Source organism: Aspergillus flavus, chromosome 3 (genome assembly GCF_009017415.1).
Source record: "Aspergillus flavus chromosome 3, complete sequence".
NCBI classification, from domain to species: Eukaryota; Fungi; Ascomycota; class Eurotiomycetes; order Eurotiales; family Aspergillaceae; genus Aspergillus; species Aspergillus flavus.
This window is the reverse complement of record NC_092407.1, coordinates 4658248-4684113: the sequence shown is the minus strand read 5'-3', so window position 1 is coordinate 4684113 and position 25866 is coordinate 4658248. Positions and strand designations below refer to the sequence as shown.

General features: G+C 48.3%; 10 protein-coding genes across 10 annotated transcripts; 5 read left to right on the top strand and 5 right to left on the bottom strand.

The window, feature by feature from the left end:
* Positions 1-107: 107 nt before the first annotated feature.
* On the top strand, positions 108-1259 carry F9C07_7651 (uncharacterized protein; the record flags this gene model as incomplete). Its single annotated transcript, XM_041285579.1, has 1 exon — positions 108-1259. One exon carries the CDS (start codon positions 108-110, stop codon positions 1257-1259), a length of 1152 nt encoding a protein of 383 aa, XP_041145325.1.
* An 836-nt stretch (positions 1260-2095) lies between these two features.
* On the bottom strand, positions 2096-3764 carry F9C07_7650 (uncharacterized protein; the record flags this gene model as incomplete). Its single annotated transcript, XM_041291437.2, has 2 exons — positions 2096-3544; positions 3690-3764. 2 exons carry the CDS (start codon positions 3762-3764, stop codon positions 2096-2098), a joined length of 1524 nt encoding a protein of 507 aa, XP_041145324.2.
* Positions 3765-4615: 851 nt separating this feature from the next.
* Positions 4616-6944, top strand: F9C07_1475991 (uncharacterized protein). The gene is made up of 8 exons (XM_071508128.1): positions 4616-5019; positions 5080-5140; positions 5200-5316; positions 5386-5653; positions 5711-5786; positions 5846-5892; positions 5950-6140; positions 6198-6944. The coding sequence occupies exons 1-8, from the start codon at positions 4968-4970 to the stop codon at positions 6499-6501; spliced, it is 1116 nt and encodes a 371-aa protein (XP_071365311.1). The 5' UTR covers positions 4616-4967; the 3' UTR covers positions 6502-6944.
* F9C07_1475673 (P-loop containing nucleoside triphosphate hydrolase protein) lies at positions 6945-9686 on the top strand. Its single transcript, XM_041291444.2, has 4 exons — positions 6945-7592; positions 7650-7726; positions 7792-8270; positions 8332-9686. Exons 1-4 carry the CDS (start codon positions 7388-7390, stop codon positions 9386-9388), a joined length of 1818 nt encoding a protein of 605 aa, XP_041145322.1. The 5' UTR covers positions 6945-7387; the 3' UTR covers positions 9389-9686.
* Positions 9687-9984: 298 nt separating this feature from the next.
* Positions 9985-13343, bottom strand: F9C07_2064722 (tafazzin; the record flags this gene model as incomplete). Its single annotated transcript, XM_071508700.1, has 5 exons — positions 9985-10968; positions 11974-12772; positions 12834-12944; positions 13034-13052; positions 13130-13343. The coding sequence occupies 5 exons, from the start codon at positions 13341-13343 to the stop codon at positions 9985-9987; spliced, it is 2127 nt and encodes a 708-aa protein (XP_071365310.1).
* Positions 13344-13618: 275 nt separating this feature from the next.
* On the top strand, positions 13619-14218 carry F9C07_7645 (mitochondrial 54S ribosomal protein mL60; the record flags this gene model as incomplete). The annotated part of the gene is made up of 3 exons (XM_041291443.1): positions 13619-13659; positions 13778-14007; positions 14166-14218. The coding sequence occupies 3 exons, from the start codon at positions 13619-13621 to the stop codon at positions 14216-14218; spliced, it is 324 nt and encodes a 107-aa protein (XP_041145320.1).
* Positions 14219-14724: 506 nt separating this feature from the next.
* Positions 14725-15540, bottom strand: F9C07_7644 (uncharacterized protein; the record flags this gene model as incomplete). The annotated part of the gene is made up of 1 exon (XM_041285570.1): positions 14725-15540. The coding sequence occupies one exon, from the start codon at positions 15538-15540 to the stop codon at positions 14725-14727; it is 816 nt and encodes a 271-aa protein (XP_041145319.1).
* Positions 15541-18623: 3083 nt separating this feature from the next.
* Positions 18624-20057, bottom strand: F9C07_7643 (uncharacterized protein; the record flags this gene model as incomplete). Its single annotated transcript, XM_071511663.1, has 2 exons — positions 18624-18699; positions 19942-20057. 2 exons carry the CDS (start codon positions 20055-20057, stop codon positions 18624-18626), a joined length of 192 nt encoding a protein of 63 aa, XP_071365309.1.
* A 2272-nt stretch (positions 20058-22329) lies between these two features.
* Positions 22330-22927, top strand: F9C07_7642 (uncharacterized protein; the record flags this gene model as incomplete). The annotated part of the gene is made up of 2 exons (XM_041291442.1): positions 22330-22765; positions 22839-22927. 2 exons carry the CDS (start codon positions 22330-22332, stop codon positions 22925-22927), a joined length of 525 nt encoding a protein of 174 aa, XP_041145318.1.
* Positions 22928-24234: 1307 nt separating this feature from the next.
* F9C07_2089300 (uncharacterized protein) lies at positions 24235-25859 on the bottom strand (the record flags this gene model as incomplete). Its single annotated transcript, XM_071508868.1, has 3 exons — positions 24943-25859; positions 24745-24838; positions 24235-24650 (listed from the first exon to the last, which is right to left on the bottom strand). Exons 1-3 carry the CDS (start codon positions 25189-25191, stop codon positions 24235-24237), a joined length of 759 nt encoding a protein of 252 aa, XP_071365308.1. The 5' UTR covers positions 25192-25859.
* Positions 25860-25866: the final 7 nt, after the last annotated feature.

The window sequence follows — 25866 nt, the reverse complement described above, 5'->3', positions numbered from 1 at the left end:
CATTCCTGTGCAATCTGGAATGTCATATCTCTTCATCGGACATACCAACTGACCGCATCAGAGTGCCGTCTTGAGCTACGCGCTCTTGACAACTCTCTTCGCCCAACATGCCTCCAGTTATACAAGCTGGGGATGACTTCCCCAGCATTCCAGCAACCGACAACAATGACATGCTCAGTGGAATCCAACCGTCACCAGAGGTCGAAGCCCTCACCGACCGATCAGTGATAGCGCCACTCGCGGAAAAGCCCCATTCCCTCGTGGCACGAGATAACCCGAAGTATATTCCAGGTGACGGTGCGGTAGACCCGGATAAGATCAACATGCAAGGTCTGCTGGCGCTTTTTGCCCTCATCGGAGCCGCCTTCGTTCTCGCCGCCATCTGGTTCTTCTTCTGGGCCAAGAACGGTGGATTCATCTGGCGAAAGGGAGACTGGGAGGACTACAAGTCGACAGTTCTACGACGCAAGGGTCCCGACGGTGAAACCCTAAGTAATGCGACCAAGAGTACCAAGTTGGGCGGTGGCAGTGTCGTCGGCAAACGCTATGATGAGGACGGCTACACTGTCTCGGGATACACCGACACAGCGACCGAAATAACAGAGAAGGACGGACCGAGACGCAAGCGCGGACTAAAAGAGAAACTCCTTGGAAAGAAACACGAACGATATGAGAACGAGGCAGATGAGGACGTGCGCGCATACCGTAAAGAGAAGCCAGCTCGAATCGGCGGTATCAACGCCGATGCCGACGGCACCTACTACGGCAGTGACTACGACACTTCCAATCCACCCAGCTACTACCAGCAGAGCGAGATGAGCCAGGTTCGCGATTACGCCTACGAGCCGAGCCGTCAGAAGAGCAAGCGTCGTGATTTCTCTTTCACCCCGGGCACCGAAGAAGTCCTCAGCCAGCCTCCAACAGAAAATCACCGCATTCGCGAACCCTCTACTCGCCGCCATAATCGGCGTCGCGAACGACGCCACCATGCACCCCCGACATCGTCCTCGCGCCAGAGTAGCCCTCGCAAGCGTGACAGACGGTCTGTGCCGGGTCATTACACCGAACCGCTCGACTTTTCGTCCGCTCCCTCGCGCTCCGATTATCAGTACTCGAACGTTGATACGGAGGATACTGGAACCAGAAGCTACCATCACCCGATCCCCGGGTTGAGCAAGGGATACCGTCGTGATGGAGGACGGAGCCGTCGCCGCGACAGTCTTAGTGACAGTGACGGCGATGAAACTCGCTACTCGTGAGATCTGGATTCATCCTATTCAGAACTTGCACAACAAATTTTCATCGGTAAATGTAAATAATATGCTGTTTCTTTTTTTTTTGTCAACTTCTTTTCAACAATTCGATGAGCGCACGGGATACGAATGGGACGGGCACCTGCACAAGAATATCGGGAACACGGTCTTTTATGTTATGAATGGTATGGATATGGTCATGGCTAATGGAACCAATCAAGGTAGATGAATCAAATACAATCAATACAACAATACAACAATACAACAATACAACAATACAATTAAGTACACCAAGTACATTAAGTACATTAGGTATAATCAATTTATCCGTTGAGGTGTGTTTCATAATCAAACACGTTAAAGTATATATCCGATGTACTATACATTCACATATATTAGAAGCCTGATCAATAATACCAGTCGATAGAACGAATGTAGTGGATTTAAACCCTGCAAGTGCTAAAAACAATTCAGTAATATGAAAAGAAAGAGACGATTGAATGCATGGCAATGAATGAAACCCCCATAGGTAAATCAGCAAACGCCAATAATCCCAATCTACCAATTTATAGTACAATATTGTGCATAGCCCGAAATCAACGCAAAGAATAATCTTGGTGGTAGCAGATATGAAGCGAACCCAGGATTGAAGGGTGAAGACTGGTAGTCAGGGACGTCAACTAGAATGAATGAAAGAACAAATGGCGTCATACAAAATGAAGAAATAGGGAGTAATAAATTTGGAAAGGAGGAAATGTAATAATAAAAAAAGACAAAGACCACGCCTCTCTGTACGTCTGTTTCATACCAAAAGCTCTTCTGTCGATGTAGGTGTGCTCTCCTCAAACCGAATGGCTCCCGGAAATTGTATCCCTGACAACGCTTCCAGGCTCCTGAACGCTCATATCACTGGTTGCTGGTGGCGGCGGGGGTGATATGGTGGTCTCGTCCTCAAACCACTGTTTCAGGGACAACTGACTGACCTTTCGATCGTCATAACCCTGATCACATAGACTTTTGATCTCGGGTAGGGACTTGAGGTGGCCAATCTCGACAGTTGACTGCCGAAGCCGGTGGAGGATCCATTTGTTGACGAACTTAGTCTGGCTGACCTTCTCTTCCATAGGCTCAAAAGGGGACGTATCCTCTTCCGTAGACACCTTCAGCGGATCCTCCAGTTGGTTGGTAGGAGCAGCTGGATAAAGTTCATACACAAAGTCACGGCCCTGGATGTACTCATGTGTCAGATGCCCTTTTTCGAAACAAACTGTCCGTAGCTGATTCATATCCAGTTGCAAATGGAACAATTCATCGCAAATCTCTCTCCTTTCTTCTTCATAGGTGCGAAGAAACTCGATAGATTCATCGTCCATGGGTATATTCATAGACTCTCGTTCCTCTTTCTTCTCCTGTATGAAGAGCCACTCCCTGTCTAGGTCAATCAGGTGCTCCTGGGTCATGCGTACGTCGGCTACGCGGGACACATAATCCACTACATCGGGAGGATCTTCCGGAGCTGAGCTGATAGTCGATATCGCATCACCCAAACTATCATGATCAATGAGGGGCGGCTCATCGGGCGATGGAAGGGAGTGGTGATCCTGCGATAAACGGGCAAATTCTTCCATTGCCTTGATAAGCATGTACTCATCCCGTTCCAGTTCACTTTCTGCCCTGTTGTATTCTGCTTCCATATCCGAGTATATCCCAGTGGCGGAAAGAAGAGCCTCATTGTTCTGAAGCAAGGGCTGGACGTTTCTCAAGGTGCCTTGTGCCACGGTAACATGTCTAATAAACTCCGCTCTGATATCGGCTTCTTCTTCCCTTTTGAACCTTAGGGCCGTGCGTAGCTCTTGTACCTCGGATCTTTTCAAGGCAACCTTGTTCTGCAGGGATAGTAATCTATTGTTGGCGCGCAATATCTTAGCGATGAGCGCAGCATCGGGACCATCTGACACAATCTGGTGTTCCTGTGGGTCTTTAGATCTGCCCGGGAGTGAAAAACCAGCATCGGCGTCCTTACTAGATTCATTTTGAGACGGATTCAAGGGGGAATTGACAATGGGTGAGTCCTCATGAGGATGGGACAGGGATTCCTTAGCTTCAACATGGTAGCCGAGAGAGGAAGCAATTTGGTAAAAATTAAATGGCTCAGATCCTCTTTCCGAATTCACTTCATGTGGACTCTCTGGAGAAGTCGGTGAGGGCACTCCAACAGGATGCGTGGCTGCTCCCGGCATCTCAGACTTTTCCGTAGGTATCGGCTGCGTAGGATGTTCCTCACTCTGACCCTGATGGGTAATAACACATATGTAATGTGAGTAATAATTTATTATATAGCAAGTAGTAGGGTTTCAGGGCAAGAAGAGGTACAAGTATCCATGGTTACTACTGGGTTTTATGGTATACTTTGACATGCAAATAAACGGGACTCACCGTTTCATTTTGCTGGGACGAAGAATGCCAATTCCACCTCAAAAATTTGCGGACACTCTCGCCTAGGTTTGGCATGTTCTCAGGTATTTTCCATGCGAACATGGCGGGAAGAACCACCGTTCACGCAACGGGAAGTAAAAACAGCGCCCAAAGAAACGACCTCATCCACCGCGGGACGGGCCGGGGCCATATTAGATATTTATTAATTCATCCGTCAAGGTCGGTTGTTTTTTCCGGAGTCTGTGTGGTGTTGTCAGCGTCCAGTTTGGGGTTTCTCATTCGTTTTTCCTTTTCTTTTCTTTTTTCTTCCTTTGTAGTGGTGCAGAGGGTGGTGTTTGTTTGTTTGGCTCTTGTTTCCTTTCTGCGTGAATTTGACTCAGCGATGAAAGGCACTTCTCTATGACACGTCTTCTGGATGAATCCGAGATTAGCAAACAGAGCGCTGTGCAACCTTCCAGTGAATCCCTGCGCCGAAAGCGTACGGATCACATATAGACGATGGATGGTTGCATGGGAAATTCTAATCTCGAGAACGACGATCCCTACATACGGTAGATTAGCGGATGACGACATCCATTGAACCACGTTTCATAATTCATTCCTTCAGTTCCGGATTAACGGTGAGACTGACTCGTATATATGGGACGGAATGGTGACTGGCCCGCGACCGGTGTTGGTTAGCGACTATGACTAGAGCATTAGACTGACGCTAGAAGAATATGAACCAACGGTCTATTGGCGCTTCAGGCTGACCCTCCATATCTCCGGCGGGGAATCAGCACCAAAGGAAAGCACTGTGAGTTCTGTCTGGCGGTCGGGGTGTCCAAGTGCAATTATGGGGAAGACCAACCGGAATCCAGAAAACATCAAACCCTCCGATCCTCGTGAAAGGTCGATTTTCTTTTTTTTCTTTTTCGGACCTGAGCGTCAGGTGCATCCCACGTCTGCGACTCAGCGTCTGCCAACAAAGACCCAGCGGCATATGGCGCGCAGCTCGACTAAATGTCGACAGGGAATATGCGACGAACTCCATCGGAATGGCTATGGATGGGTAGAGAACCAGAAAAGAGAGCCGCATGTCCTCTCTTGCCATTCTAAGCGTCCAGCGAAAATGGACGATCGCATTTCCTAGGAACATTTATAGTCCCAATCCCGTCCCATGATTGCAGTCACAATGCCAGGGACTCAACTCTTCTTGATCACGCCGGTTCTAAAGCTCAGATTAGCCCCTCCAACCTTATCCTTGCTTGTCTGTGACCCTTAGGAGATGCTGCAATCATGGCTTCCGAACGGGACCCAAGAAGAGAACCGAACCGCCGCCGTCAGAGTGGTAAGCGGGCCTATACATGGCTCCTCCCGCTTACAGCATCTCACTAATAGCATCACCTAGGAGCCTCTGCTTTTCCAAGAGGGGGCCGCGACTTGAATGACCAGGTCTTAGCCACGAGCAGGTATGGCAACCCGACGCGCCTTACTTAGGTAGACATGTTGCTAAGACGCTTAGTGCTAGAGCACTACCTCGTTCCCAGCCAATACTACCTTCGCCCGAGTATGCAGATTTCTCGAGGTATCATGGTAGTCATACCCTGCCCTTCGGAGCCACTAATGAGCAGCCTCCACTGCCAACGTGAGTCTGAACTCCATAAAGCGATGGCGTTTTCTTAACGACTGACATAAGTCAACAACCTGGTACTAGACATCCTAGCGGTAACTATACTCTACAACAGGGCCAGTTCATGAGCCAGCCCCAGTCAGCACATGCCAGAATGTCTCATACTGGCCACATCCCATCAGCCTTGACTAGCCATGGTACTGGAGGCGGTCGAGGGGCCTATTTTGGCAGTCCACCCCATCCACAGAGTGTGAATGACGTGACGCATGCGCTTTCAAATGCAAAGATTGGGCCTTCTCCTGACTATACCAGAGGCACTAATGGGTATACACCAGCTGCCAATGCCACGAGTGTAAGTGTAAAGGAAATAAAAGCAGCAAATTTATGAAAATTTTGACGTGTATGACAGAACGGACAATTCTTTCACCAGAATATCCCCCCACCTGTCACATCCGGGCCTACCGCCAATGAAACGCTTGATGACCGTACGTTTCAACGTTCATGTAGCTTCCCATAATGCGAGGCATGGACTGACTATATCCAGGTTACCAAGTCCAGACCAATCCTAAGAGGTTTTTCAAAGTTGGAAGAGTACGGCCGTCTTTCCCGAGCTGAATCCATGCATCTATCACCTAACTGGACTTACAGGTCTTTGCTGTCGTTTGGCACGAGGGTATGGGGAATGCAGCGCCACTAAAAGGAGGCACCAAAAGTCTTGCCACCAAAAGCCTTGCAAGCGATCGTGAATTGATGACTGTGGGAAAGTTCGGCACCAAGATCTACACGGACATCCGCCGCATGGTGGTCTTCAAGGAACAAGCTCAGTGTGCATGGTGCTTGTAAGTCGCTTAGACAGCATTCATCTCCAGCAACGTATACTAATTCTACTCAATTAGCCCGGTGCATACGTACGGTCGTCTGGGAGTCGCCAAAGCGAGTGTAGATCCCTCAAAACATGCAATCATCTATATGAACGGTGCACAACCGAAATCCGGTCCCAACGAGCCAAGAATGACAAAGGAACCCCTAGAGGTAACCCCTGAGCCGTATCAAAAACTACACGCGATGTCTCGATTGAATTTTGGCAAAATCTATACAGTCGAGCATAACCAAAAAGTTCTTCCAGTTGGGAAAATCAGCGAGGAATCCATGGCCAAATTCCATTTATATGCGAAAAGGGAAACTGAACTTGGGTATTAGAGACCTTGAATACGTAACCTCGCATGTGGGTCAATGACAACGTTTGCTTCGTCTTCGTTCTTTGTGTTAAGTTTTCCAGCCATGATCATTGATCCTCTTGCGAGCCTTTTCTTGCTAGCCACAATTGTTGACCCCCTCCACCAAACGTGTGCCATTGCTCGAATGGCCTGCTATTATGCGCTCAAGGCAAGCTTCATTTGTGTTATTTCTTTCCCGCAATACGTTTTCCATTTCTATGCACCACATCTTGAGGAACCCCGTAACGTTTGGTTCTACTCCGTTGTGTTGCACCTCTGGGGATTACTTATCGTGGCTGTGTTCAACCATGGCCCAGGAGTGAAACTATGATCTTTATTGGTGCATGGCATGGTGATATATATTAGTCGCACTTTGCTTTATGCGAGAATACGAGACTTCTGATGATAACACCCTTACATGTTGGAACCAGCGTTGATTTATTGTCAAGTTTGTCTGTTAAGATGCAGAATATTACACCTTGCCTTCTAAATATATTTCTCTACATCGATCTACTAGCGATATTCCCTCTGTAGCAGTAAATAATGGCCGGGGTGACTGCTACTACATCTAAAATAAGTACAATATTGTAGTATAGATCGAGTGTCTTATCACTAAACCAAGGACAGCATGTTCAGACATAGGGTAAGGCGACATGGGCAGGCAATGTTTATGATTTCCCAAATCGATAACAAGAATAAGGTTCTCTAGCGGTGGGGCTGAAAAGAAAATACTGCCACTCAAACTCTCACCGCCCGACAGATTTTCTGAACCGCCCGATGAGGAAAACTTCCATGCAGACAACCTCACCACCTCAAAGCCACCCAAACCAAGGACACTCGAAGGTTCCTGGAACTAGTAAATCGCTGCCATGAAGAGAAAGCTCGACGCAAACGATGTTCCCTCCCCGGAGGCCGCAGACAAAAAGGAAAAGAAGGAGGAGGACGACGCCGACTTCGAGAGCCTTAACTTGGATCCGCGATTGCGCCAAGCTCTGATCAAAGAGAAATTTACCAAGCCCACACTTGTTCAAGCGAAGGCGATTCCTTTGGCGCTGGAGGGCAAGGATATTTTGGGTATGTGTTGTTGGAATAGTCATCTACCGGAGAACACCAGGCGCTTATAAGATGCAGCTCGTGCGAAGACCGGATCTGGCAAGACTGCCGCATATGTACTTCCCATCCTGCAGACTATTCTTCAGAAGAAAGCTGTTCGTATACCCTTTCTGATCTTTTCTCAAGTATTGCAATACTAATCTAATCCTACGCACTATAGACCGATCCTTCATTTAAAGCGACCACAGGCCTCATCCTCGTCCCTACTCGAGAGCTTGCGGAACAGGTCCAGAATGTTGTTACCACTTTCGCTGCCTTTTGCGGAAAGGACGTGCGCTCGGTGAATCTGACACAAAAAGTCTCAGATGCAGTTCAGCGCACTATGCTGGCTGATTACCCCGACCTGGTTGTTTCGACTCCCGCTCGTGTTGTCACCAATCTCGGCAGCTCCGCTTTGTCCCTGGAGAACTTGACACATCTTGTAATCGATGAGGCGGACCTGGTTCTGTCGTACGGATACGAGGAGGACATCAATGCTTTGGCAAAGGCTATTCCACGCGGTGTGCAGACTTTCCTCATGAGTGCTACACTCACTGACGAGGTGGATACCCTGAAGGGTTTGTTCTGTCGGAGTCCTGTAACCTTGAAATTAGAAGACAAGGATGACCAGGGTGCCGGTGTCAGTCAGTTTGTTGTCAGGTGAGACTCGTAATAGTTCCATTGGTATTTATGATTCAGTGGCTAATGGTTCCTGCTGCAGATGTGCGGAGGACGAGAAATTCCTTCTAACCTATGTCATCTTCAAGCTTCAACTGATCAAAGGAAAGGTTATCATATTCGTGGACGATGTCGACCGTTGTTATCGTGTGAAGTTGTTCCTCGAACAATTCGGAATTAAGAGTTGCGTTCTGAACTCAGAATTGCCTATTAACTCCCGTATACACGTCGTACAGGAGTTCAACAAGGGTGTCTACGATATCCTCATCGCCGCAGACGAGCAAGAGGTAATAGGAGCCCGGAAGTCGAAGAAATCGAAAGAAACCGAGGAGGCAGGCTCAAGCGACGAGGATGAGGGAGAGCCGGAAGATAAGTCTAAGCGCCGCAAGGTATCAGGGAAAGAGAAGGATTACGGAATTTCCCGCGGCATTGACTTCCAAAATGTTGCTTGCGTTCTGAACTTCGACCTTCCCTCCACTTCCAAATCCTACACACACCGAATCGGCCGTACCGGAAGAGCTGGCAAGACCGGCATGGCGCTATCATTCGTCATCCCCAAGGACCAACACGGAAAACACAGGCCCACCTCCACCGCAACCTCGAAGCATGATGAGTCCGTCCTCGCCAAGATCGTCAAGCGGCAAGGCAAGCTCGGCCACGAGGTGAAACCCTACCACTTCGAAATGAAGCAAGTCGAAGCCTTCCGGTATCGTATGACCGACGCTCTCCGTGCCGTAACACGACTCGCCGTGCAGGAAGCCCGAGCCCGAGAAATCCGTCAAGAGCTGATCAAGAGCGAGAAGCTCAAGCGCCACTTCGAAGAAAACCCCGAAGAGCTGCGTCAGCTGCGCCACGATGACGAGCTGCGCTCCGCACGTGTCCAACCTCACCTCAAACACATCCCAGAGTACCTGATGCCCGCCAAGGGTAAGAAAGGTCTCTCCAGTGGAGACGTCGGCTTCGTGAGTTTCAGAAAACAAAACGAGAACCGCATCAGGAAAGCCAGAGAGAAGAATCGCGGTAAGGGCAATGGCCGGAAATTTGCCGGAGTGAAGAAGAAGGTAGATCCGTTGAAGACGTTTAACCGGGGCCGGAAGTAAAATCAGGGATAATTGTTGTGCTTCAAAGAAAATACCATCATGCTGTTCATTTTACTGTACATACTGGTTTGGGAAATGAAAAAGTTACTTTAAGCATTCCGGATAAAAGTTCTCCGGCGTTTTCGATGTATACAGCTATCTATATACACGCGGTATACACCAAGACTACGCTAGCACAACTTCTAACTACCCTGTGACATACTAATGTAACCCTGCAGGTGTATACGACGATAACCTGAAACCGCAATCATTATGCTCATTGGTCCGAACTCATATTCTGGTACTACTAGTTAGGTAGTAGGTGCGGATGCCCCAGGGCCCGACGGGCACTTGCTGCCTTATCCACTTTAGGAAATAGGTTTTACGCTGGACGTTGTATTCCAGCTACGAATTCAGGAAGCCAAGTGACCTGAGTTGTCAGGCAGTCAGATAGGAAAACTAGAACTAATTAAAGCAGAAGTGCATACACTTCAGCTGTTAAAAATTGCTCTATTCAAATATATACGTTAGGATAGCCCTGCAACGGCCTCCAGCTCACCATATTCCCGTCGTCCTATTTATCAGTAATGAATGTATATACAACCGTGTGTATCTCATCAAGGTAGAAGACTTAAATACTCCTTCCCGAGCAACCGTCTAAGGACCCCCTCTTCTAATCCTTCTAAGCCGAAAGAAAAATGTACCCACTTTCCCTTGCCCGCCTTCCTTGCCCGCTGTACCCGCTGCTGAACTGCTTTCGCAGCTTGCACGGCTTCCTGATATCGTTCCAACTCCTTCTCGCGACGGTACTTGACCCGTTCCACTTCGACGTCCCATGGGAGAGCATCAGAATCCGTCGACTCATCCGGAGATGGAGCATGCATAGAGAATGCTAGAGAACGGGGGACGGGAGGAGACAATGCGAGAGACGAAGAGGCAGTAGCGGTTCGTCCAGAAGAAGAAGAAGGGGGAAGAGGTAGTAACTCGCTATCATCAATATGGGGAAGCCATCCCGGACCCAGACGGACAAACTCGACATCTCTCCATGACCCATTCCACTCTGGGCCGGAGGCGTACGCTTCACCATCTGGACCAACGCCATCCCAATTGAGTGCTGGGACCCAGTCACCACAACCTTCGAGGTCCAGCCATTTCAGACAATAAGTTGCGCGGCAGAGCCTCCGCAGGATACCGGCTGCCTCGGCCCAGTTGTTCTCGAATGAGGAGTATGTGTCTGTACCGCCGTAGGCGAAGGTTAGGGATCTTTGCGTTGGGTGTCGTACACGGGAGTTAACGGCGTTCGGTGTGACTGTCGGGACGGGCCAATGTGCCAACGATAAGTGGGTTATGGTTGAAAGGCGAGAGAGGAGGTTGATGAGCGAATTCCAATTCGTAGCAGATGGGATTGGATGCGCTAGCGAGAGATAACGTAGGTTCTCAAAGCGTAGTCCTTGAGTAACAGCTTTAGGAAAAATCGTCTCTCCAGCGATAGCAGGGCCGTCATCCTCGTCCAATTTATCATCCCAGGACGCTGGAATGGGCTCTTTCATCGTACGTTGCACTGTACTAGGTTTCGCGGACACGATCAATTCGCCAGTGAGCTGTTTCCAGGTCATCCAGCGCCCAAGCGCACCACTTAAATCCAAACGGCTTATCTCCAGATCACTATCCTGTGATATATCGTCTCCTTCTGGCCGATGCTTCTCAATCAGCGGTCTTAGGCCATGCATCATACCCCGCAACGGCTGGTCTCTCGCGTGGATGGCGATATAGCTGAGTAGCAGCACCTTGATATGACTAGGTAGGAGTGCAAGAAACTGCCCGTCATATTCAAGATGCCAGACCCAATGCATAGCCATAGATTTGAGCAGCATATGTAGCAGGGAGGTTCTCTGTGGAAACATTGTCCCCGGGAGGCGATCGAGGCGATATATGATTCTCTCGGCTTCCGCGGCACCAGCTTCCAAGCCAGCTTCCTCTGAAATCTCCAATGAATAGTTTCCCAGCAGCCAGCTCTCAGGCGGCGGTGGTCCGGCGGTCCTTCTCAGCCGTCGCCCACCAACTCCGGCGCGGCGGGCATCCGGGCGAGGGCGGGGAGGCGGGGTTTCGGGGAGCTCTAGTAGGTTCCGCAACGAGGGATGGACGGATCGCGGCGCGACTGTCCTGAAAGGAGCTCTGGTGCCATCTTCGGAAGGAGAGCTGGTTACCTGAGTACGGCGGAGATGGTTGATCAGGTCGTTGACGGATGGTTGCTCATTTGATGACGACCGGAAACGGTCATCTCGGAGTCCAGAAGAAGCTAGAGTATGGTGAGCGGTGCTAGCCGGTTTGGTGAAATTAGACCTATGATGCTTTTTGGGCATCGAGGAATGTGTGAGAGTGGAGGACGGAGGATGTTGGAAATGACGCTGAGATGCGGGAAGGTGTAAGCTTTAAATCTTATCGATAAATCCGCCCCCACCCCTGAGTCACTAACACGGGGTCATTCGATATCACAGAAAGGCTGAGTCTAAGCCAAGAATTCTTTCTAATTTGATGGTTTACACTTCTGGCTGTCTTTCTGCCTATTATACATTGACACATGAAGGCCTTCATATATCACGAACCCAAGATTCATCATCCATCTTTCCTTCCCGTTTGGGTCCTTCTTGGATCCAAGTCTCTACCAGACCTTCTTTTGGATCTTCATCGGGCAGCCCCCTCGAGCGTCTTACATCTAACACAAGGTCCCTGACCCTTTTTGTAACCTCTTTCCGCAGCTCAACTGCCTCCTTTCCGTTAAGAAGCTCGTCGCTCAGCACTCCGACGGGGAGGTCGCGAGTCTCCGGAGCTTTCGATTCGGCCTTGGCCTTCAAATCCCGCCATCGCCGCCTCATATCCCCGAATACTGCGTCAGTATCAACCTTTTGTCCGAAAGTGACACTAACGTCCTGCCCGGGTCGTGGAAGAAACCGTGGAAACTCGCGACTCTCGTGCATGACCTGGTCGAACCCTTCTATCCACATAGGAACGACGTCAGGGCATTCGTTGGTTTCTAGAATCAGTCGAGCAACGCCCCATTTGAAATAGCGCATTGTCTTGTTCGGTGCCTGGTGAATTTTGCCTTCCGGGAAAATATGAACCCAGGCGTAGGAGTTGCAAGAGAATGCGGACGGAGCCAGATGCGAATCCTCTCCGTTAGTTGTGTACGCCATAGGAAGGTCGGAAAATGGATCGACGCAGACGTTTTGTAGGCTCCAGTGTTGTCGCTCGGGGCGGGCATTGTGCGCGTTAACGGGGAAGGGTCCTTTCGATAACAATCGGATCGCCTGGGTTACGGCTGGTTGTGCGACACCACCGTAGGGTGAGTGTGCAAGTCGATGGGTGGGCAGAACCTGACCCATGGTGAAGAACAGGGACAAGGGCCTTTTAGTCCCTCGTTGTTAGCTGGGCTATTCGTTGCGGTAGGTCGTAAACAAAGTCATACCTGCCCTGAAAGCAGATGTCATGACTGCCAAATCCCCATCTTCGGTTCCAGTTCGAGAAGCCAAAATTGTATCGCAATGGTAGGAAACCCCACATGATCGGATCATCCATGCTGCTCGTTCGACCACGGTCAGTGTACTCTTCTTTGTCGCGAGTAATCAGGTCGCCTCGGCCATTTTGAGGCGCATCGTACATACGTACACGCTGATATGGTTGGAAACTATCGTAAAATAATGAGGTCAGCCATTCCAGCCCTGGCCATTGTTGGAAAGACAATAAAGAAAGCGGGAACAGTACCTGTGAGTAGGCCTCTTTTTCTCTGGGACGGATCATTTCGAGAGTCGAGCAACTCCAAGAACGACTCGAGGCCGTTGACCTCGGGTCGACTGAGCGTATACAAAAAAGAGCGACATAGCGCAGCGACACCAAATATTGTCGCGGAGGACATGGCCCTCCAGGGTAAGGAGGGACATTCCCCTGTTGCACCGGAATCCCTATCGCCCGACATCATGAAGTTATTGAAGCTCCATGTAAATAGTCGGAACGCTTCGAGCCTGGCGGGGAAGAAGGAGGAAAGGGAAAGAAAACAGGGACGGGGTAAAAAGAGGACCCCGGATCAAAACGGCGTGTCAGCAGTTGGCAACTTAATTGGTTTTTTTTGTTTAATCCGCGGAGGAGAACGCACGGACCACGTGAACCTGACCTCAGAACGGGATTTTCGTCCGTGACTACACCTTTGAACACCTGCCCTTTGTTATCGCAACCCCATATTCTGCGAGACACAAGATGTTCAAAGCGACGTCTCCTCTCTTTTCGGGTCTTCTTTGGTATGTATTCTAATTAATTGTCGTCGACTCTTCGAACCCTTCGCAATTGCCCCTCCCCGAACGTCTTCGTCAAGAGGTCTAGCTTGAATACTGACCATTCCTTCTTGTCCCAAAACAGGAAGATCCCATGGCGAATCTCGCAGCCCCAGAAGGCTCGCCAGAGGAAGCGCCTTCGCTCCGTTGATAATGTGGTAGACACCATCAGCGCCGCCCTTGCACGTAACGGCCTGAAGGCGCGATCCGTCGATCGGTGGTACCGGGAAATGCCTCGCGAGGAGGAGATGCTGCCAAAGGATAAATACACGCTGTTCGACAAGAAGGAAAAGACGTACCGCAAGGGTATTCACAGTATGTTGCCCCTTATCGCTCGTCCTTTGATTTTACAATCCCTCTCCACCTCGAACGTCACGGCATTGGCTTGGGAAATGCGAAAAAGAACAGCCAGTATAGAATGGGAAGCTGGATGATGGGATATTTGAGTCTGTAGCTGATATATTATGTGACAGAGCTGCCGAAATGGACACGAGTCAGCCAGCGCGTGAACCCTCCCGGTTTCTAAAATGGTGCTTGGGGCACTATCTCGAAGCGATTCGATGCGAACACTGCCACCAAGCTTTTGGGGCCGAACCCTGCGAATAAATACTGGGATTCATATTGTACGATACACTTTGGCGCTTACGGGCCATGCTTTCTCAAGGGAGAACGTCTTAAACTAGAAAACGGATACATGAGGGATTACCGGAGTTTTGGCAACTGGGCAAATCGCACCATGACTGTGTTGAATTTCCTTGTTTAGTTACAATCATAGTTACATTTAGTCTCGAGCGCATGTACAGTTACTTGGTTTGTTTCCACCGGGTTACCCGTGAACCCGCCATATAGTAAGGACTGGACGCCTACAGTGACCTGAAATGACATGCGAACATGAGCCGATGGAAGAAATAGATCGCAGGAGAAAAGACGAACATCCCTATCTGTAGAGTAAATCTGCGGTTTTCCAGTTAGCGAACCACCAGATTTCAAGTAACTGCTCCCCAGGGCTGTTGTTGAGGCAGAGCCACCGGATCAGGTCTGCTGCTTCTGTCGCCGATACCATAATGTTTGGTAGAACCGAGTGATGCCAGCTGCAATTTGCTTTACTCTAGTTCTGTTGGCCCTACCTTCATGTATTGCCTTGCGGATTCGATACCAACGGCGGATGTTTTGCCAATCATCTAATCTTTCTTGCCAGCCTGCTCCACCTTCATAGTATGTGGCCTTTTGTCTGGCAGACAGCTGATGTCCTTGTGGTGGCTTTCGAATTAACCAGCAGGCTGGATCGATATATCCATCCGGGGGATCATCGGCCGAGTCGTCGTATAATTCAACTCGTTTGACAAGGTCTTTCAGCCCCGATGCTTTTCTGTTTTGATTGACAGCCACCCTCCATGATTCTATCCGCGGTGTGTTGGCAACCTTGCGAGTCACTCTAGGATACTTGCGCTTGGGACGCTGAGGTGTTGGGGAAGGTGTGTTGAATCTAGGATCCCCGAACCGCCGTTTTACATCGATAGGGGCACGCGATGCAGGGTCATAAACAATCCAAGTGCGAATATTAAGCCAATGGTTGGGAAGTAGGGGGAAGTGAAACGGTTTTCGACCCGGCATAAGCTGATAAGAGAGCCATCCAAGTTTTCGGTCCAAACCATAAACCAACTTAATCTCCCAATTACTCAAATGTCTCAATGGAATAGTGATCTGTGCGGACGTTGTTCCACCCAGGTTGGCCTCCTTCTTGGTCAGGGGCGTTTCTTCTTTATCACTTCCTCGGGACCGTATTGACACTCGTAACCGCGTAGATGGACATTGACTTTTATCAATCTGGACTTGGTTTTGATACATAGGAACAAAAAGAGCAGTCCGGGTTTGGCATTGATCTTGCCTGTACAGCGTTGTTGCCGGCTGTCGCGCTCTGGCAGTGGTGGGTTTTGCTTGACAGCTTATCACACTAGCTCTTTCGACACGTCCTCTCTGAGTGCTGGAGATACTGGGGCCACTCGAACCACTCAATGAACTCCACTCAGCGGCACTTCTGTCTCTTTCTACCGTCCTAGTGAGAGTCGTCTGATGAGATGAGAACCCGGTCAGCAACTCGGACCTGGGAGTCCCTGGAGGAACTGGAAATCGATGCCTGCTATATTCCCCACACTCTGGAACATTCAATGCCATCCCGGCAGACCAAATTTGGTATTTGCGTGAACATAGTAATGCCCGAAGGTTCTTTGATTTTCGGTGACGATTAGTTGGTCTTTGGTAATTCGAGGAAGCCTCAGAGCGTTTTCTCACTCTCCGAAAGGTAATCTTGAGATCTGGTAGACAAGGAAAGGAGTGGTTTCGTTTTGCCAAAGGATCGTTATTTGAGATATAGAAAACGAGGTCTTTCCTCGTAAGGAAGCAAGCGGACTGATCCAAGGAAAGGAACCTTTTATGGTTGAGAGAGCGTACCGAGGATTTTCCTGTTTGAATTGTACAGTAGTTAAGAATCATTGTAGCTTGCTTTGCTCGGGTCGCAGGGGCTACACATGCAAGATCATCCCTGAACAACTCCTTTGCAGAGGAGAAATTCCTGCGCTTTCTCTTTCTTGGTACTTTATATCTTTCAGCACCAGTGTTGAACATTTTCTCGGATTGGAGAACTCCAGTCATCTTTTGGGAGGAGTACGACTCGCCGCCTTTGCCTGCTCTTTGAGTGTATCCATAAGGAGTGCGAATAGTGTCTGCTGCTATAGTCTTACATTTTCTGAGATGCGTTCGTAAACGTTGCCGGCGCATTGAGTCCTGCTTGCATGCTTCCAGCTCCGTTTGATTAGAACTCCACCAAATCGAACAATAACTATTCTTCGCTGATTTCCATGTCGTCCACTGTCGGACTTTCGCGAAACACTTTTGCACAATGGACCTATCGGCATTTTTTCGTTTGAGTGGCACCCACCCGTACCAGGCCTTTACGTAGCGACGCGCAGGGCTGTTTCCTCCTCCGATGACATTTTTCTTGGTAAAGCGACGGAAGAAATTCCCAAGCTTCCAGATTAGAACGGCGACAACAAATATGCAGAATGTACCAGTGAAGAGCTCGAGAACAGCCTTGAGAGTAATGGTCTTTGGGCCTGGTATAGACATGGGAGGTGCGCCTCTAATTGGTGGGTAATAGCCAGGTAGCGTATGAGAGAGTCGGGGAAGGACCGGTGCCATCGGAGGGGTCTTTGATGATCATTCTGATAACAATATGGGAATTGAAGTGAAGCTGTTGTGGGACTTGTTGGAAGAGAACAACAAAGTCGTGAGAAGCACGTGGGAGCTACAAGAGGAAGGCGTGACTGAAGTTGGTTGCCTCATGTTGTTACTCAACTAACCCTGCTTTAGCAAGTCTTGTTCGAAATGCTTTAAGGCATAGGTGATTGTCAACTTCTGGATGAGATCGCTCCCAGGGTCATATCCAACCATTATAAAACGAAGCCCATTTACCACTCCCAGACAATCAAGCGGAAACCCCCACCACCAAGCCATATATCGAAAGCAATCCATCTACAAACGGATACATCCCGATGGCATTTCCTTACCAGCATGAGTACCTAGACTTTCATCCCAGTATAGACTCTGTAGTACTCGCCACCTACGCGATCAATAGCACACTGATAGATATGACAATCGAACAACCATGCATATTGCTTCCATCTTCTGTCGCTTCACAGCTGAAAGATGTATTCTATTAGCCATCCACAGGCCCCATTCAAGTCCACGTAGACATTACCGGGGCTCCATATTTAGTCGTATGCGCAAGATAGTCTCTTCACGCGAATACCAGACAGCATAATGCGTGCATGATACTTAGTATCCTCTACAATCTCTATTTTGAGTCTCGGTTTTGCAGTCCGAATGTTTTCCAAAATCAGTCATTATCAGAGTGTTCATCAACTGAACTTGATTGTCTATCTTGGCTCCCATTTCTAGTAAGTATGAGCAAATACACGTCACGTGGAGCATATGTCCTCTGAGAAAGCTTGCTAAAATATATATATCTGCATCCCCTAGCAAGTATTCAGCACTAAATTGTTTTCTTAAAGGTAACGAAGAGCGGTGGATGGATGACGTATTTCCGATCTCGCTAAGTATATACCAGTTTCCCAGAAACTGTCTGGGAAGTATGTGAGTTCTACTTCCTGTCCAATGCCTACGTCTCGTATACCAATAGAGCTGATCCGGATAGCTTTACATATGCAGGAACGCTTCTAGTTCTCCCAAAACTTTATAGAAATTTAACTTCGTCTCTAGGTCAAATACTGATAACTCCCCGGTCAGATTTCTTTCACTCTTGGCTAGAAAAAAAAAGTCATTGATGACGAAATTGCCCCCTGTCCATTGGTAGATACTTCAATGAGAAGCCCATAAGTCCTGGAAATGTTCACTTATCTCCTATTCGCCATCAGAGTTATCACACTCCTAGTTAAGGTGTTTGAATAACCCACGCTCATTGGGTCGGCTATATTCTACTAGATGTATTGCGTGAATTCGTTGGAACCATCAGAAACAGGCAACACTGCGATGGCAAATTCGCATACGTCTTTGTATCCTTGTATGTTTTAAGATCTGTGATAGCTCTTTCCATATCCTTTTTCAGCTTCATTGTGTCACATTCAAGATCTTCCAAGTGGCCAAAAGAGTTTTTTTCTAGCGCAAGGTGAAGTAGCGCTTGGATCTGAGACAACAGTCTCTATCCATGATCCAGCTTCACAAAGAAAAATATCCTTCCGGAAGTCCCTATAAAACGCCAACTATAGATCGGATACGTGGACACGTCCCGCCACTGCTTCCGATTATTCAGGACTAAACTCTCATTTCTGGAAAAAAGTACATTCGCCTTCCGTTCTCTAATCCCAGGCAGAACAATAAAGATCCCTGTCTATAAGGGTTTCAATTAGCCTAAACTATAAAGCAAAATCACCATTCAACCAATCGGCTCGTTTGATAGCCTTTTTACCGACCGCATCGTTTACCAACCCGCTGGTTCGTCACAAACAGCAGATCCTAATGTGACTACCACATTTCCTTGTTTTCTATTTGCCTATTTCGGTACTTTTTTCGGTGAAGTTTGATCTGAGATCTGATCCTGGAATTCCGGCCGATCTTCAAGTCAATGTCTTACCCCCAGTGTAGTATAATGGATTTCCTGGTTCAGTGGCGACCACTAGATAGTCAAATCAAGGAAGGGCGTCAGTCAATGCTGTGTGATTGTAGACTGCTGAAGGGCGTAAAAAGAAAAACAGGTTCGACAACAAAGTGAAATCCTCACACGGACTAAGTGGGTCCGCATGGACGATATGTGGTGATGGAGATAAGTAACCGGAATAAGTAATATGAAGCAATGATCTGAAAACAGGCGCTGCATCGGATCAGGGACGCTCTGCCGTTCTGATGTCAGATACTAATCGATCGGCCTGTTGCCACCTGCGTACGCGTGGTTGGGGGCGGATGTAACGTTTACAGTTAGGAGCAGATTGAGATAGCACCTGCATAAGATATAGTTTGCCGATCCTGGATCTATAGGTATTAGGTAAAGCAATGATTGTTTACCAAGGATGAATGCTAGTCACGTCATCAGAGGTTCAGGTTCCGGCCGAAACCGCAAAAAAGAAAAGAAAGAAGAAAAAGAAAATAAAAGAGGGGCCACCTAGCATTGAAAGGGCGGCCGAATCTCGGTGTCACATTGAGTATTATGACACCAAAGAAGCAGAAGTCCTTCGGTGAGAATGGATAATTGGGTAGCATCCGGATTCCAGAAGGGGAGGCCTTAGCGGCACTTGGACACATAAACTGACCAAGTAAGGGTCCGCATAGATTGATCCAGATGCTAGCGCTGGACAATACCAACACCAATCAGTTTCTCACCGACTGCCCTGTTATGCTGAGTGAACTGATTCCGCAAGGAGTGTGACAGTGTTGGTGATGAAATGGTGAATCCTCCATAGTTCACCGCCACAGTATGAACGTTGATCAATAGTCTGAGCCACCTGTGGCTAGTGGGTCACGGTCCAATCATATGAGAGAGCTCTCGCATGGTTGAGGGCCGATTCATGAGAAAATTCTGATGGATCCTGCATGCCCTGCGCAAAATACGATCCGAAAAGTCGGTACAGGGAAAAAGAAAGCAATGATCTCTGTGTGTCGCATATTCCGCTAAACTGGGATCATGGATCGCCGATGGGGTAACACAGGCTTGAGCCTAATCTACAGACTATGCCTTACTTTTCACCCCCTTTTTTGACATGCTCATACTCGTAGTCTTGGCCCAAAATACAGAAGCTATTCACCAGATCATGGTGTTGAGTGAGAGTGATTGAAGAGGTCACTAGACACGCCATTCCTGTTATGCCTCTTCTCCCCCTGCACTTTTACGCCTATGCGCCATACTGATCACCCAAGATCTTACTTTAGCTGATCACTATAACTGTTGGCTGATTTCCTTCAATAAAAATTGCAGTACGGTTGCTGGTGGCTTCCTTTACTCCATCATGAGGTTATGCAGCCGGGAAATAATAGCAAAGTAGCGTTTCGGCCTTCAGCAATGTAGCCATGCCGGTAATCACGGCAAAGAAAATCAGAAAGGACCCTGTCTAGACTTCGTCTAGGTCAGACTGCGAATCGATGATTGGTCGATCTAGATAACACAGGGTGAAGGACCTGCAGCCACAAAGAACCTCGTGGGGACCCACCGATTGTTGCGTACTCAGATCCACGGATCTCAAAATTGGGGATGCTGGGAAGATAGGACCAGTCAAGGCAGCAGTAAATGTTAGCTTTTTGTAGCTTTGCAATCAGAACCTATAGAGTTTGGCTCAGAGACGATTTCTAATCCGGCTGCCTGGTTCATATAGTTCGTGAGGCTGAGGTGGAGATCCTTCGGCATTGACACTGTGGCTTGTTTCCCCTTCTAACCTGAAAAGGTAGGAAGAGTGTGGCGAAGTTGTTGAGGCGGGTGTCCATCGGACCCACTTTCATTGTTCCTCTTTCAGTCTTCTCACTTCAACTCCGTAGCTCACATGTTCCGTTCCAATCCTCCTCTTTCACGAACGAAAAATTTGTACTGGCTGTATCCCATCACTTCCGTTCCAGACCCTTCGCTTCCGTTCCGTGGGTACTGTCCTGGAAACTTCATCCTCTCCAAGAGGATGCATCTATTGGGCCGGGATCCATACCAGGAGTGATCATCATGTTTCTTCTACACGAAGACAATGGGCCTGCATATCCGCCGCTGCACAGACTCTACTCGCCCTCTAGCCTTTCTCTAGTGAGATGGCACCCTCGTCGCTTAGGCTACAACTTTGACAAGCGAACATGCTGGTGATCCTAGGAGGCACTGATACGATGGTTTAGCGTGTATAGTGAGTGCCGGCGCTGCATATCCAAGATCGAGATCAGGACTCCGCTGTCGTGGACGTAGTTAAAAGCGATGGTAATCAGTCCCGGTAAGTTTCTGGTCCTTGAGCTCCGCCGATACGGTCGATCTATGCAAGGAGCCCGATTTGGAGATCCTAGCCCCATCATCTGGCAGACAAACGGCAAGGAACATTTCGTAGGAAAAAGAAAAACGGAGTGTGCTATCTCTTTGCACCATAGGTGGGCCTAGAAAGGAGGAAGGAAAAGGAGGAAAGCAATGATTAAAACTCCGAAGTTTACGGAAGCAGGCTCACATTCCAGCTACACTGAAGGGAAGGAGCTCATGGACAGGTCACCCAAAAAGGAAAAAATAAATAAATTAGAAAAGGAATACGTATGTGGATCAGTGCACCAATGACCCTTAATTCCGCAAGCGCTAGCGTGGTCAGCAAATCCCTAATCTTGTTGCATATCCCGCGACTGATCTGATCGACTTACCGACAAGCAATGGAAAGTTTTCGCTGCAACATGTCTCATTGCATTTTGCCTTCTAGGCAAGCCAGAAGCCAACTCAATTCGACCAAAGTACGATAAACTTAGATCAAATCTGATTTCGTGGTTGACACGTAACGGTAAGATAGCGACAGAAAATAACAAAGACAGAATTCTGGGAAAAGTAAAATAAGAACGTGCGTCAACCAGAAATCAATAGTGAGAGCCCACATTCCGGGAAGTGTCCCACACCAACGTCCTGTTTGCAGAATCTTGCAGGTCTTATCGGTGCGAACCCTACCAAACCCTAACAACCCCGACATCCTCTCCCCATACTGTCCGACCCTTTTTTCCCTCTACAGATCGGCGCCATTTGGTCATTGAGATCTATTGACCTCTAGTCTCCTGTGGTGGCAAACTCGCGGAGCTCATTAGAGTAACCATGGTTCCATTTTATATTGCATCTATATTACTGCCTATTATATGCGGAGCTTTGACGGGTCAGAGGTATATGAATATGTCATGGAAGCCGGCAATCTTCATGAACCATCCAATTCCAACATTCTCCTTATCAGAGTCATCCCATTCAGTATAGTATTAGTTGCTTGCTCATTGCTCCTTGCAAGGCGCATGCTCCTTTGTTTTGTGTCATACACACACCCTTTGTTGAGTCCTCCAGTCACGCTCATATCGGTGCTACATAAAGCGACATTATCACGTCTCAATCCCTATTACCGCCATTACGAAAAGAAGTGATAGTCCAATATGGTCCAAAGCGCTGCAAGAGCCAGCTCCGGTAGTTCCAGCCGTGAATACGGCATCACATTCGAATGTGCGCCTCCCTCAGCCGTTCGTCCCGGAGTTCCCTTCACCCTACCGGTGATCGTTGCGGTTCGACCTGTCGGCGCTCCCCGAGACAGTTCTGTGCAGCAGCTGGTAGTGAATGTGTCGCTACGAAACGAGTCAGGAACCGCAGCTTGTCCTGGGCTGACCGGCACATTGACGTCGAGTGTGCGCAGCCGTCATGGAAACACTACGACTGGGTTTGGAAGATTCAACCGGCTCACCATTGCGCAGCCAGGACGATATCGGCTGCGAGTAATGCTGGGCGCTGCGTCTGCCAACGGAGTGACGACACGAGATTATATCGACTCGGGTGTCATTGAGGTTCATGCTGGTGCTCCGGCAGCTCAGAGGCCTAGTGAGTTGACAACTTCATCCATCGCACGACCTGCTCCTCTAGGACGGCTACCTAACGGCTAACTCGCTTAAAGCTCCATCGCAGGTCACCAAACTGCAAAGCCTCATCCCAGAGAACATTGACCTGTCGGCAAGTGATATTGCAGCCTGGCAGCAAGCTTAACTCTAACCGCCCCCCACCCCCTATATTGCATCGGACGAGAGGAGTGATAGGAGTTACATTCGATTTCGATCTAGCATTCATATGTTTTCAGGGGCGTTGTTGGGAGCACGAATACACGGTAATAGCGGCATAGAGGCTTTTTTTCTCTTTAGTATTACCCCGCGACACATAGTCTAGAGGGACAGGTATTTTCTTACAAAGTGATCATAATTTCACCCCTCTTTATTTCCGTCGGGTTGCTCAATTCTAGAATTAGTAATTTTCCTTACATCACTGAACTGCCAAATATTCCTTTGTCTTAAACTACACTGCACTTGTTATAACTTAAGTTAGGAACCTCGCGTCTATCCCAAACCAATCATTGGTTGGAATATCAACCCGAGCGACTATTTAGTGGAAATAATTTCCGTGGTTGTGTCTATCCTATCCACACTCGTGATCCAAGCCCTTAGACCCGCAATCCAGCAAGTTTGGACATCAGCTATTTCCCACTTAGTTTCCACAAAACCTACCCGTCATTCCGTGTTATGCCCCTCATCAGCCTGTCAACCCGGCATATGACCGATAGGCCTGAGCGTGTGAGACTGTGAGTATCTTGGAATGTGACTCGCACGCCTTAACAGGACTGAGTGAATGAAGTCTTGCTATCATCCTTCCTACCCACTTCGTTTGAAGAGGTAGGTTCATATTGACAGTCAGTGTCTACTCTAACATTATCCAATTTTGCACCAGTTACGAGGTATCCGAACTTACGCACCGTCCTCCAAGTACATTCCGTTTGCCCTCAGGAGAACGACAAGTGGCACTCCGTTTTCCACCGCACGATACTCCCCCACCAGATGTATATGTTTTCAACTATGTCTGACTACCTGATCTAGTCCTATCTGGAGCAATACGAACCTTCGAATAGCACTCATAACGGTCGATGAAGTGGTATAGCCTAATACCGAGTTTTTTCCGGTCCCGAATCCACCCAAACAGACCAGACCATCATACCCGAACTTTGCGATACAATGCAGGGTAGGAGTGCAGACAAGGTGGGAACTTGGACGCTGACATGGTACGGAGTTGAGCTAGAAATTGGCCCCACCTCGGACGATTCGAAATGTATCCGACGCATACGCAATACATAAAATAATACTATTCTCGTTGACCGAGGTGATATGACAACGCGGTGCAAATCGAAACTAGGATCAACAATTTCACGATACCTGACTTTCTGACAAATATATCATTACAGACCCACGCAGTACAAACCCGAACAAACCCGGCGACTACTTGGACAAGAACCCACTTTCCGTCTCCAGTCACGACTCAAAGTTCTTCAGACCTGGATGTAATTTTCGCAATGCTCGAACATCGGCTTTATACCCCGAGTCATGAAACCATCGAAACATAACCCCCAATTCCTTAAACGCCCACATCAACAATCGAGCAAGGAACCCGTAAGTAAGAGGGACATCCTTCCCAGTGACCCTCTTGAAGATCCTCGCCATTTCATCATATGATAGCTCATCGCCTGTCAAAGAAAGAGCTCTATACTTGTACTCATCCGGGTGCAAAAATGCTTGCGCACCAAAGAACCCAATATCCGTGACAGATATCAGCTGTAATGGCTTCCCGCGAAGAACGATCTTCCAACTAGTCGTGAACACGGATCCAAAGAAATCAGGCGTGAAGTTGTTGAGGAATGCCACGGGGCGTAAGATCACCCATTGCATATCTGTTCCCTTGGATCGGTTGATAAGGTGGTGCTCGATGTTGTCTTTGTTAATGGAGTGGGGGACGGGAGTTGGGTTATCCGATGGACGCATCACCACCGCGATCGACCGACGTATATACGAAGAACTTCACATTGTTGTTGAGAGCTGCGTCGACAAGTGCTTTGCCTTGTATTTCTTTGGAATCCTCCTCAAGAGTCCTGGGACAGGTGTCTATGTTTAAAAGTGTGAGTGATATGCTTCATGGTTTTGGAATGGCTGAGGTTGGTAAGTTAAGCCAAGCCATACCTGTACGCTGAACACACCCCAGATAGGCTGCCTAGTGACCTTTTGGGCTTGCCTGAAGATATCCTCCGGGTGATCGAGATTGCCTTCCACCAATTTGATCTTCGACGACTTCTTGAGTAGCTTTTGAGTACCGTTTGATTGGGCATCTCGGGTTACCGCAAGAATCTCGAAATCCGCGTCCTGGATGAGGAGGTTATTGATTACACTGCCGCCTTGTTTCCCGGTAGCACCGGTAATTAGAAGCGTCCTCGACATTTCTTCAACTTGTGATATGATAGGAAGACCGTACGATAGTAGTGAGATGTAGTCAGTACGAGAAGGAACAGCAAGAACAAGCGACGTTTATATAATAGGTTATAATCCAATCTGCTTTCCCATCCGCCAAACTCATATTCGCCCCTTATCTCATCTCCCTTGGTTAAATATCTTCCATTTGGAATGTTTCTTCGGGTGGCTAAGAATACAACCTATGTTCATATCGTCAATTGGTAATCGGCTCCACTCTCGGCGTTGATCTCAACCCCGACGATAAAATGCAGCATAAGATTACCGAAGCTTCGGCCTTAACCTGCCAGCATTTTGGTAAGCTTCAAAGTACTTCCAGATCGGTAGCTGAATGCAATCCTTCAACCTATAGCTAAATAATTAATATGGATATGCCATCCGCCCGGAGCTTGCTCGTACGGCACCGATCAGTTCCCTAATTAGCGCAGCTGCGGGTCTCCAATTATTCTAAGTTGCCTAATTATTTCACACATAACCCTCTGATAAATTGGATTAGAAGCTCTAAACAGTAATAGACGTATTGAGGACACTACACAGTAGTGCTCCGTAGAAATATTTCTCTACGACTGATTTGATGTTGGCAGAAAGAATGATGACGTAACAACCAGAGCAAGGGTCTGCCTGCCAAGCTTAATCCCCAAACTC